At 46.0% G+C, this 12,807-nt stretch overlaps 1 protein-coding gene across 1 annotated transcript in view; it reads right to left on the bottom strand.

The window, feature by feature from the left end:
* The window catches only part of ESRP1 (epithelial splicing regulatory protein 1), a 205,518-nt gene extending 193,029 nt beyond the window's left edge, over positions 1-12,489 (bottom strand). The window contains 2 exon segments of the mRNA XM_030216735.1: positions 11,404-11,535; positions 12,131-12,489. Coding sequence (XP_030072595.1) covers positions 11,404-11,535; positions 12,131-12,265 — 267 coding nt within the window. The 5' untranslated portion in view covers positions 12,266-12,489.
* Positions 12,490-12,807: the final 318 nt, after the last annotated feature.

Genomic DNA, 12,807 nt, shown 5'->3' with positions numbered 1-12,807 from the left:
CTGGAAATGTTTTACCAACACCGCAAACCTCAGAAACTTCTGGTGCGGGGGCCAAATTGGTATATGCAAGTAAGCTTCTTTCAGGTCTAGAGACGTGAGAAACTCTCCTGGCTGTACCGCAGCAATGATGGAGCGCAGGGTTTCCATGTGGAAATGCAGCACTCTCAGGGACTTGTTTAATTCTTTAAAGTCCAGAATAGGGCGAAAAGACCCACCTTTTCGCGGCACCACAAAGTAGATGGAGTATCGGCCGTAGCTGTGTTCGGCGGGAGGTACCGGGGACACGGCCCCTAACTGAATCAGACCTTGCAAAGTCTCCTCTACCGCCGCCCATTTGGCGGCAGAACCGCATCGGGACTCCACAAACACGTCTCTTACTGAGGCGTTGAATTCTATTCTGTAGCCATCTCTGATCAGGTCCAGAACCCACTGATCTGAGGAAATATTGGCCCACTCCTTGGCAAAGAGGGAAAGACGTCCTCCAATGACAGGAAGCGAGGAGGGGGCCGGCGCACCATCATTGAGAGGGTCGCCCCTGAACTCCAGGCCTAGAGCCGGTGGCTGCGGAACGCTTGACCGAGCGAAAGGAGTTCCCCTGCTGAAAAACGGGCACGAGCAGTGAACCCAGCAGAACGCCCCGGGCGGTAACTTCTAGCTTCACAGAAGCGAGGTCTATAAGAGGAGTGGTCCGCCTGGCCCTTGGAGGAAGGCCTCGGCCTATCTTCGGGCAAGCGCTGGGGTTTAGGATCTCCCAGGCCTTTAACTATTTTTTTTTCCAACTCCTCACCAAATAGGAGAAGGCCTTGAAAGGGCAACTTCACCAACCTTTGCTTAGAGGCCATGTCCGCTGCCCAATGTCGTAGCCAAATAAGACGGCGAGCCGCCACTGCTACTGCCATTTGTTTAGCCGAAGCTCTGACAATATCATAAAGGGCATCAGCCAAAAAGGACAAGACCGACTGCAGCCGCGGAGCCACATCCGAGAAGGGCTCTGCTCCGTCTCCGGGCTGTTCCACTGCCTGTTGCAACCACGCCAGGCAGGCTCTAGCAGCATAACAACTGCATGCAGACGCCCGAACAGTAAGACCTGCAATTTCAAAGGACCGTTTAAGTGCCGCTTCCAGCCTACAGTCTTGTATATCCTTCAGGGCAACTCCTCCTTCCACCGGGAGGGTAGTTCTCTTTGTCACCGCAGTGACTAGGGTATCTACTTTAGGCACTGCAAAGCGAGCCAAATGCTCCTCACGCAGAGGGTATAATTGCCCCATAGCCCTGGAAACTTTCAAAGGTCCCTCGGGGTCAGTCCACTGAGCGGAAATAAGCTCTTGGATGGAGTCATGCAAAGGAAAGGCTCGAGCAGGCTTTTTGGTACTAGCCATCCTAGGATTCATAGAGGAGGCCATGCCACTGTCAGGCTCTTCAATAGAAAGGACCTGTAGGTCATCTGAAATAAGCGTTGGCAGCTCATCACGGTGGAAAATCCTCACCACGGAGGGATCATCCAGATCCTGTGGTAATTCTGCACCTGACTCTGGCTCCTCAGACCACGAAGGCCTGCCAGAACTCTCCGAATCCTCACAGCCCGACCACAGGGGGGAAAAACGGAGGTGCACCACAATCTGAAGGGGAATCAGTCCTTCTACGCTTTTCTTTATGCCAATTATCAGGGAAAATAGCCTCAGCGGGCAGTCCCAGGCCAGAATCCACCGGGGGGGGGGGGGACAATAGAAGGGGCCTCAGACGACCCTTGAGGGAGAGCTCTTTTCAGCATGTATGCTTTATGCAATAACACAAAATCAGGGGAGAAAAACTCGCCCTGGGCACCCAGATCCAGTCCGGGGCTAGCCGCTCCCTGAATAGCCTCAATTCGAGGTCCCCCCCCCCCCCCCCCCCCCGGCTCAGGGCTCTCTGTCTCTACGGAGGCCGCGCCATGCGGATAATTCAAAATGGCGCCCGCTGCCAGCTCTGAGCGGGAAGAATCATCGCTTGCCATGCTCGGGCCGGCTCTTACACCTTTACAGCACGATTTACAGAGCCCTGCTGCTGATTTGCACTTGCCACACCGGGAACAGCGCTTTACATTCTCTGCAGCCATTGCCGAAAACGGCGGGACAATTCAAAAACGCCCCGATCGCGGGCCCACCCCGGAGGAGTTAGAAAACACTCTTACCTCACCGGACCGAGTATCACAGCTCCGGTCCCATAGAAGAATCAAAGGAAAACCTCTGTTCCATTTTTTTTTTTTTTTTTAAACGCTATGAGGAAAGCAGAGGTAATAAGAACTCCGGAGGCTCAGATGAGTGGGAAAGGCAGGGAAAGGCGAACCAATGTGCCTGCATCCACTGAGTGGGGAAGGACAGGGAAAAGCAAGCTAATATGTCCACATCCACGGGGGCATGGGTAAGGCAGGGAAAGGGCTGACCTATGTGCCTTCAAAGTGAAGCTGCTATAGCCTCTAACACCCCAGCTAACAATTAGCAAGCCAGGAGCCACCCCCAGGCAGATTTTTGATGGAGCTCGAAAAAGCTGCAGCCACCCTGCTTGGGGAGATAGAGAATACTGAAGAGGCAGTGGAGCTGGCTGGCCATGAGGCACTGTGAAAAGTTGAGTGCTCTCTATCTCCCTCTGCTGGTTGATGGACACAACCCATACGTAATGGCTTCATCTGCTTGATGACAAGGAAATGTATGATATATTGCAATGCATGCTATGAATTTATCTTATTGGGCTGACTGGATGAACTATGCATGACTATCTGCTGTCATCTACTATGTTTTGATCCAATACGGTTATTTTTGGCAGACATGGTATTTGCACATGGCAAGCTATATGTAGCACTAAATATAAAAAGAGCAGAAGATCATGTGGAAATATTTCTTCTCACCCAAAGCAGTGTCCAATGAGACTCATGAAATATTTGGAGATTAAAAGAAAGGAAAGGTCACATTGAAGCGATTGTTATTTTAATTGAATTATTGATCAAAATTATAATCAAATATAAAGAGTGGTGTGTTCATTTGCAATCAATATTACGTGACTTAAGCCGGTTTAAAATTAATGCTCTAAACCTCACAAACGTGCATCATCTTTGCACTGTCTGCATTAAGTAGGTGCAATATATGCATAATTATAATTGGGGGGGGGGGGGGGAGAGAGAGACAGAAGTACAATCAAAACAAACGAATAGGCTTTCCAGTTCAATCTCTAGGACTAATCCAAGATGCCCTTGCTCAGGTTAAATATTTACACAGAGGCTATTTGGCTATCACGCAAGGTTGCATTTCCTCCCCCCCCTCCCCCCTGCTATTACACAGACTCCAGGTGGGTGTTCCCCTGGATTTATAATTTATCCTTCTGTTAAGTCTTATTACACACAGAACTAAACAGAAAGTAAAGTAGAGCATTCGGTCACTACAAGGAAACAGAGCAGCCAGTCTGTGGAGGTAGAGGGATGACGTAGAGCTACGAGTCTTGCAAAACTTAACAGCTTCACTTCCAGACTCAAGGCCAAGAGATTAGGCCCCGTGGCTCTCCCACTGCAAAAGGTATTAGGCATCATGGTGACATTTTCAGACATACAGCTCTCATCAAGTAATTTTCAGGACACTGGATCCTGCTGCTTTTCCTACCCCTAGATTTTGATAAACAATCACTACCACTCCAACACCTTCAGAATAATCCTGCAAAAATAAGGAGTTAACGTATTTTAATTTTATTTTTCTTTCTATAATATTCCAACTCCTCATAATACAGATATGACAAATATCCATGCAAATCGAGGTAACAGCATTCTTTTTGGAAAGAGGAAAATGCAATAAGTCTCAGCCCACATCAAGAGGAAAAAAATCCAATACAAATCAGGCCAGACCAAACATAATTTTGGATACCACTGCTGCATATTTTAAATACTAACAAGTTTGTTTCATATACATTCCAAAAGCCAACTGAGAAAGACAAACAGTTTTGGAAAATTGCCCCCTCCCCCCCCCCCCCCCCATTATGCAAGTAAATGCACTATGCCGGTGGTATTTTAAACTTTACAGCTGTCAGAGCCTATTGTATTGTTTAGGTTGAAGCTGCTCTTTGCCATCCTAGACAATCACCTAGACTGCTTAATGCCAGCCCTGGACACATACCAGACCATTTCCAGTGGCCCAGAATTCATAAGCCCTTACTTACAAAAAGTAAGACCTCCCCTAACCTGGCCAAATAATTCCACAGACCGAGAGATTTTCAAAATACCAACTATGAAAATGCACGTGAAATACACTGGGGACACATCATACGCCTACATAAGGCCCATCAGGCCTCCAAAAAGACAGGAGACTACTACTGGAGGGTACCTACAATGAATATATATGGAGACAAGAGTTGCATATAATGGAGGTAGTGCATGCAAATTTATCTGACACATTCATTGTGGGTATACTGAAAAGCTGACTGGCTGGGTGTCCTGAGGACTGCGTTGAGAACCCTGCTCTACACCCTGTAATCTTAGTTACTATTTTGTAAATAACTTTTTTTTACCTTGATCACTAAAGGGTCCTTTTACTAAAGCTTAGCATGTGCTAACAGACATTAGTGTGCACTAAGTGTACATGCAGGACAAGCAATTTAGCCTCTATGAAGATATTCACCCAAGGCGGTGAACAGCAGGTAGATTTTAAAGTAAAACTTATGATTTTGTTAACAGCATAACAATAGCAAAATGACCAAATATAAACATTACAAATTAAGTAAACCTGAAAACAGCAAACTGAAACCTAGTAATAGGACTACCATGAAATAGTGTCAAAAATATACACTTCAGCACTGCAGAACAATCATTACAGAAATATGACAAATGTCAGTACAAACAATACAATAGACAGCATGGAAGAACATTCAAACAGATATGTCAGCATAATACCAATGAAACGCCTAATAAGCAAGCGTTAAGAACAATCAAACAACAGATGGAGGAGTAGCCTAGTGGTTAGTGCAGCAGACTTTGATCCTGGAGAACTGGGTTTGATTCCCACTGCAACTCCTTGTGACCTTGCCCCAGGTACCAAAACTTAGATTGTAAGCTCTCTAGGGACAGAAAAAGTACCCGCATATAACGTGTACAGAACTGCATATGTCTAGCAGCGCTATAAAAATTAGTAGTAGTACAATATAGCTTACCATATAACTGAGGGGCCAAGTGTAGATATATTGACGTAAACAAGATGGGTTGTACAAAGACAGTTGGGATAAGTAGATAGGTGGCTAAACTCCATGGACCAACCATTACAACCTAAACCTATCCCCACCGCTTCATAACAGATCTCACATCCCACTTTCAACAGGGTATCTACCCTAAAGAAAAAGGCAACATCCTGCTCACCCCAATACCAAAAGACACCAAGAAAAAAAACAAATGACATTACCAACTACCACCTAGTAGCACCTATCCCATTAGAAGTCAAACTAATGGAAGGACTGGTGACCAAACAACTCGACTACATAAATTCACTATACTACATGAGTCACAATCAGGATTTCAACCCCTACACAGCACCGAAACAGTACTACTCACTCTTCTAACCAAATTCAAGAAGGAAATAGCAATAGGCAAGAGCATTCTCCTCCTCCAATTTGACATGTCAAGTGCGTTCGACATGGTTAACCATAACATATTGCTAAGACTCCTAGAATACTTCGGAATCAATGGTGGCTCTATCAATTGGATTAAGGGTTTTCTAACCACAAGAACATATCAAGTGAAATCAAAAACAAACATATCATCATCGTGGAAACCAGGCTGTGGCATACCGCAAGGATCACCACTATCACCGATGACTCCACTAGCCAAGACCTTAACCCATTTATCTACACTGATGATGTTACATTATACATCCCCTACAAACATGATCTGGTGGAAATCACCAACGAAATCAAGCTAAGCTTAAACCAGTGGCGTACCCAAGGGTGGGCCCAGGCCCACCCACTTTGGGCTCAGGCCCACCTAGTAGCAGCATACCTATGATGTGGCTGGCAGGGTTCCCCAAGCCCCACCAGCAAAAAACTCCCAACAACTGTCCCTCCTGCATACTTTTTAAATAGCAGATCTTCACCTGCAGCGAGCAGCAACTGAGACATAGTGCTCGCACTAGCCCCACAGCCTTTCCTCTAATGTATTCCTTCCTATGTGGAAACAGGAAGTTACAGGAAGTTACATCAGACGGAAGGCTATTGGGCCAACATGAGCAGTAAGTACTCACAGCCAGATTTTTGTGAAAGGCTACGCCCCTGGCAATGGGCAAATGCTTTCCAACTAAAACTCAACACAGAAAAAAAAAAAACACACTGTCTCATCATCTCCTCCCAATACAATACATACAAACCCACAAACATTAACACCTCAGGATACACCCTCCCTATCTCAGACAGCCTGAAAATTCTCAGAGTAACAATCGACCGTAACCTATCACTATCCCAAGCGAAATCCACCATAAAGAAAATGTTTCACTCAATGTGGAAACTCAAACGCGTGAAACCATTCTTCCCGAGGGAAATATTTCATAACATGGTACAGTCAATGGTACTAAGCCATGCAGTTTACTGTAATGGAATCTATGCGGGATGCAAGGATCAAATCATAAAGAAACTTCAGACCGCTCAAAACACAGCAGCCAGGCTTGTATTTGGAAAAACACGTTTTGACAGCGCCAAACCACTCAGAAAAATTGCATTGGCTACCAAAGAACGTATCACTTTCAAAATCTGCATGACTGTTCATAACATTATTTACGGCGAGGCACCAGGATACATGACAGACCTCATCGTCTTACCAACCAAAAACACCACAAAATCTGCACAATCATACCTCAACCTCCACTACCCAAGCAGCAAAGGACTCAAATATAAATCCACCTATGCATCCAGCTTTTCCTACCTAAGTGCACAACTATGGAACGCATTGGCAAAAGCAGTAAAAACTACGCTCGACCACCTAAATTTTCAGAACGCACTAAAGACAGACCTGTTCAGAAGAGCATACCCCACCGACCCAACATAAAAAATACCTGGACACTTGCGACACAATGTAACCAAAGACCGTAACGGACATTACCAGACTCTCCTTCCCTACTTACCCTAAGTTCCCCCCAATTGTACCTACCATACATGTACCTCATTCTACCACAATAACACTTTGTATTCATTCAAACCATGTATTTCTTCAGACCAGAATCGGCTAACGCCGTTAACAGGTATATGTAAGCCACATTGAGCCTGCATAAAGGTGGGAAAATGTGGGATACAAATGTAACAAATAATAATAACTCAAGGCAATTTCTTTGTATAGTTAGTGGTGTGTGAAGCAAGCTAGTCCAGGTGCAGAATGAGTGTATAGTCAGTCACTATATTATATTAAGGGCTTGGGAGAAGAGCCAGGATCTCAACTGCTTCCTGAAATAGAGGTAGTCTTGAGTTAGATGTAGCCCCTCTGAGTGTAAGTTCCAAAGCTTGGGGGCTATTCCTGAGACGGCTTGCTTTTGTTTTTTTTTATTTTTTTGGTTTGTTTGCTGGCAGGTATCACATCATACAATTTTTTTGATGAGGTACAGATAGTGATGCTCCTTGACAGGAGCATAGAGGTCTCAATGTTGCAGTTTACATTTTTATTTTATTAGGAAGGATTTCTTTACCGCCTTCTTTTTGAAGAAAAATCACTCAAGGCTAAATCAAACAATAGACAATTACAGTAGTAATAGGCACTGGAAAGATTAAAGCCTGAAATTTTAGAGGAAGAAACTAGACACTATTCTTCAGAGGAGACTTTTTTTTTAATCTATAGATATTAAGTTTTTTGAAATATAGCATTTTATTCTTTATAGAAAGCTTCAAATACAAAGTTGAAATTTTATACTTATGTCAATAAAATTATCCTAATTTGCTTTCTCTGCTGTATGTGCTCCAGCTTTTCTCATCTTGTCTAGCTTCATGTCAACATTTGGCATGTAGGGAGAACAAGAGGGGAGGAGCTGGGGAAAGAAGGGAGCTGAGCAATTTTTCTTCAATATCCTATTCTACTTTCAGTTCCTCCCTTCTTGATTGGGGGGGGGGGGGGAGAAGGAATATGAACAGGAAGAGAAAAGGGTAGAGCAGACCAGTGGCGTAGCCAGAAGTCAATTTTTGGGTGGGCCAACAGGTTGGATGGGTGGGCACTAGATAGTGGTTTGCTGGTAAATGTTTAACAACAGGCTCTCTCCCCGGTCCACCTCTGCGCCCCCCCCCCCCCCCCCCTCAAAATTGCAGAGCTGGCCGGGGAGAGAGCCTGGGGGGGGGGGGGGGGAGGCAATGCATTACTCTCTCCAGGAAAAAAAAAAATTAAATGATCCCAGGTTCCAATCTAATTCATGTTTAATGTGGGATAATATGCCATAAATAAATATAAACTTTTAATGTTGAGCACCTGATTCTCAAAGTGGACATATTCCAAACACTATAATGAAAATAAAATGATTTTTTTCTACCTTTGTTGTCTGGTGACTTTGTTTTTCTGATCATGCTGGCCCAGTATCCGATTCTGCTGCTATCTGTCCTCTTAACTCCGTTTCCAGAGCTTCCTTTCCATTTATTTCTTTACTTTCCTCCTTCCTTTCTTGCTCTACATCCGTAAGTAAAAGCTGGGTCCTCTGCAGACTTGACTGTCCAGTGGATCCAGCTTCTGCCTATTTTCTCCATCCATGTGCTGTTTTTCTCCTCTCTTCCTTTTCCTTCATATATCCTTCCTCTCTCTTCCCTCCCCTCCATCCATGTCAGCATTTCTTCTCTCTCCCTTTCCCTCCATCCATGTGCATCTCCTTCCTCTGTCTTCCCTCCCCTCCATCCATGTCCAGAATTTCTTCTTCTTTCTCCCCTCCATCCATGTGCATCTCCTTCCTGTCTTCCCTTCCTTTCCCTCCATCCATGTCCAACAATTCTCTCCCTGCCCTCCCCTCCATCCACCCATGTCCAGCAACCATCCTCTCTCCACTGCCCTTCCTTCCATCCATGTCCAGCAACTCTCTTCTACCCTCCCCTCCATCCACCTATGTCCAACAACTCTCCTCTCCCCTGCCCTCCCCTCTATCCACCCTTGTCCAGCAACTCCCCTGCCCTCCATTCATCTATCCATCCATATCCAGAAATTCTCCTCTCTCCCCTGCCCTCCCCTCCATGTCCAGCAATTTCTCCTCTCTCTCTGGTCCTTGTCCTCCCATCCATGTCCATCGATGCCCCTTTCTCCCCTTTGACCACCTCCCTCTCATTCCCTCTCCAGCACTCCCAATCCCCCCCTCTGTCTCTCCCTTACCCAGTCTCCTAAATTCCTCCCCCATCTTTCACCCACTTCATTAGTCCCCCCATTCCCCATACTCTGTACTTACCACCCCCCTCCCAGTCCCATCCGTCTTCTGCGCCTTCCCTCAGCTCACTACCCCTCCCAGTCCCATCCTTCCCTCTGCTCACCACCCTCTGCTGAATAAAGAAGAGAACGTGGATGCAGACAGCACAGCAGCTCACTGGTTTGCTTGCTGTGCTTTAAGTGAATGGCGACGGCTGCGCAGGGGAGTAGAAACAGATTTTTAAAAAATGGCTTCCTTCTGGAGTTGCAGCGGCGAACTGGCGGGCGGCGGCACTAAAAGCATAAAGCAGCGAAGCTCTTCGAGTCCGTTCTTCGCTTTCCGTTTCCTGCCCTCTCAGCGTCCCGCCCGCCCGAAAGGAAATTACATCAAAGGAAGGCGGGACGCTGAGGGGGCAGGAAACGGAAAGCGAAGAACGGACTCGAAGAGCTTCGCTGCTTTATGCTTTTAGTGCCGCTGCCCGCCAGTTCGCCGCTGCTGCAAGTCTGAAGAGATCAGCTGGGTGGGCCTGAGCTGAAATTGGGTGGGCCTGGGCCCACCCAGGCCCACCCGTAGCTACGCCCCTGGAGCAGACCCCTGTCTACTCAGTTGAGGAGGAAGGAGACACCCCAAATAAATCACAGCTCAGATAAGGGAGGAATTTATCAGGAGTCAGAGCAGGTAAATGTTGAAAGAGGATTAAATAGAATGGAAGAATTCTAGAAGGGACTGAGCACAAGAGAGCATGTGTCTTAGAGAATAAAAAATGTTGTTAGAGGGGAAAGGAAGATGTATTGGTTGCTCGTGTGGTTGTTTTCCTGGGTGAGAAAGATGGTGATAACAGAAGGAAGAGGATTTTATATTTAAAGGTAGTAGTAAGGATCCAGAAACCATAATGGCAATGTAGGAGAGGAAGCGAGGATAGGGGAGGATAGGGAGGCGAGGATAGGGGAGGGCAGACTTATACGGTCTGTACCAGAGCCGGTGATGGGAGGCAGGACTGGTGGTTGGGAGGCGGGAAATACTGCTGGGCAGACTTATATGGTCTGTGCCCTGAAAAGGACAGGTACAAATTCAAGGTAAGGTATACACATATGAGTTTGTCATGGGCAGACTGGATGGACCATGCAGGTCTTTTTCTGCCGTCATCTACTATGTTACTATGTTACTATGTAAGCATGCTATTTTGGAACAAAACATTACCTTAAACTTATGTCAAGCATAACAATGACATGTGGTGGTGTGGAAGATTAATTTTTCTGTTGTGTGTGCATTTTGCTGCTTTAACAGCACCAGGCATGGATTTTTGGCTCCTAGAGACACACTGAACAATCATCTTTATAGGCCTACTCTATAGCCTACTCTGGAGGAAATATAGCATAAACAGATTGCTAATTTGTGAAGAATACAAGTCAGTTGCTCCAGAAAACCTGGGGTGGGGGTGCATGCCTCTACTATCTCCCTCTAAAAACTGATCCACACTGGTACTTTAACTCAAGTATTCTCACTGTGGATAACCTGAAAACCAGGCTGCAGTACAGTCTTCAGCACAGCAGTTATAAAGCTGAACTAAGAGATACAAACTGGTATATTCTGAAGTTATATCTGTACTATGTTGTAAATGTTTCTTTTTAACCACTTTACACATGCTTGGTAACACAACAACACAGGAACAAAGTCATCTGAATCGAACAGCCACCATGGCTCACAAAAAGAAGAGAATGCTTATGGGCAGCGGAGTGGGGTGTGCCCCACCATATTTTGCCCAACATAGAATCAGGAGCTAGAGAGGGGGAGATTGGTTTGCTTGTCTAACCAAAAAGTTGTTCTACCTTGGCTTTGCCATTCATACCCAAAGGCTGCCCAGAGTGAGGGAAAGAATCAGGCCACAGGGAAGAGGAGCTGCCACAAAAAGGCGAGCAGGCCGCTAGCCAGCTGCTAGCCAGCTGGCCACGTGCGCCTTGCCGAGCCCGTCTGCTTGTGCAACAGGTTCCGGCTCCCTCCCTCGCAGGCAAGGAAGGGCAAACTGAGGCAGAGGCGTGCTCGGGCTCACCTGTCGCAGGGCCTGCTCCAGTTCCGGCGCCGAGGCCAGACTTTCCGTATCCAGCTTTGTTCTCTCCTTGCACTCTTCTGTCACCTCCACCAAGCGATCGGGTCGGATCCAGACTTCGTGCACGTTCCCCGCCTCCGAGAGAGAGAAAAAAAAAAAAACAAGGGGGAGCAAAGACAGGGCCCGAGTTAGTACCCCTCAGGGCATAGGTTAACCTGCTTATCGTCTACGATCCTGCACAACCATGCAACAGAAAATACAATTGCCAAAATAAACACTCCTTTCTCCCTTCCTTCTTTTGACTTCTAAACATACGGCTATGTCTCTAAATCCATGGGAATGTGCATTTAAACAAAAACCATAAAATAAAGCTGAATCCCAGCAGAAACTAATGTCCTTACAACTTTGGGGTGAATGTTTTACTAGCAGTGGGAAAACAGCTCCACCTCAGCAAACAGACGCCTTACTAGAGCTATTAATTGGTAGACACGTTGCGAGAGAAACAAGCTTCATTTAGCTAGCTTGGAGGACTACCCCTTCAGAAAACAGTAGCGCAAAGTTACACGTAATTCTTATTTTCACCCGAAGAAACTAAACTATTCCGTATTTAGTATTTTCCCACAGGCACACAAGTTCAGTCTATTTGGACCTTTCAATTTAGTCAATTTGCCCACCGTGCACACAAAAGCTTATCACGCAGCTGAATCGAGAAATGTAAAGAGTAAAATACCTTCTTGGTAGCCAGATCTATAACTTGCCACACCAACAGGACGAGTTCCTTCTCATCGGATCCCAGTTTACTCCCATTAGCACCAGCTGTAGCCCCGAACAAAACCACCAAATAATCAGGAGAAGCAGCTGTCATGATGATTATAAAAGGAAAAACTATTCTAAACTTTAAAAAATATGCATAGAAAATAATGCTATAAAGAATCCCTAGAAACACTGTCACCCACCCCGCAAGACACCGGGGCGGGGGGGTTAAGGGAATGAGAACCCACACACCTCTTCCCACCCAAATAAAATGTACACTTTATAAAGAAGCACGTTTGCTAGCCTTTTTTAATATAATTAATTGCGTGAGAGCCTATACTAAAAAGGCAACTCCCCCGCAATGGCTGATGGCTTGTATTTGGGATGTGACTGTACCTGTTGTCCCCTCCCACCACACGTGGTTCTACAGGTAAGAGATACCTGGCCTTGAGCGACTCGGCTGTTCTCGGCACACTTCGGTATCTTTCGGTTCTCTCCGGGACTTTTCGGCCGTCCCCGACTCATAGCCCTCTGTTCTGTTCAGGGCGCTGCAGGCACATTGGTATTTGTCACGTCTTTGGTGGCGATTTGTAGAAGAAATTATCGGTCTAAAGGAAGTTGCCTACAACTTTATGGATCCATTTTTTTTTACCA

This window comes from Microcaecilia unicolor, chromosome 1, assembly GCF_901765095.1.
Source record: "Microcaecilia unicolor chromosome 1, aMicUni1.1, whole genome shotgun sequence".
Classification (NCBI taxonomy): Eukaryota; Metazoa; Chordata; class Amphibia; order Gymnophiona; family Siphonopidae; genus Microcaecilia; species Microcaecilia unicolor.
This window is presented reverse-complemented; position numbering and strand designations above follow the sequence as displayed.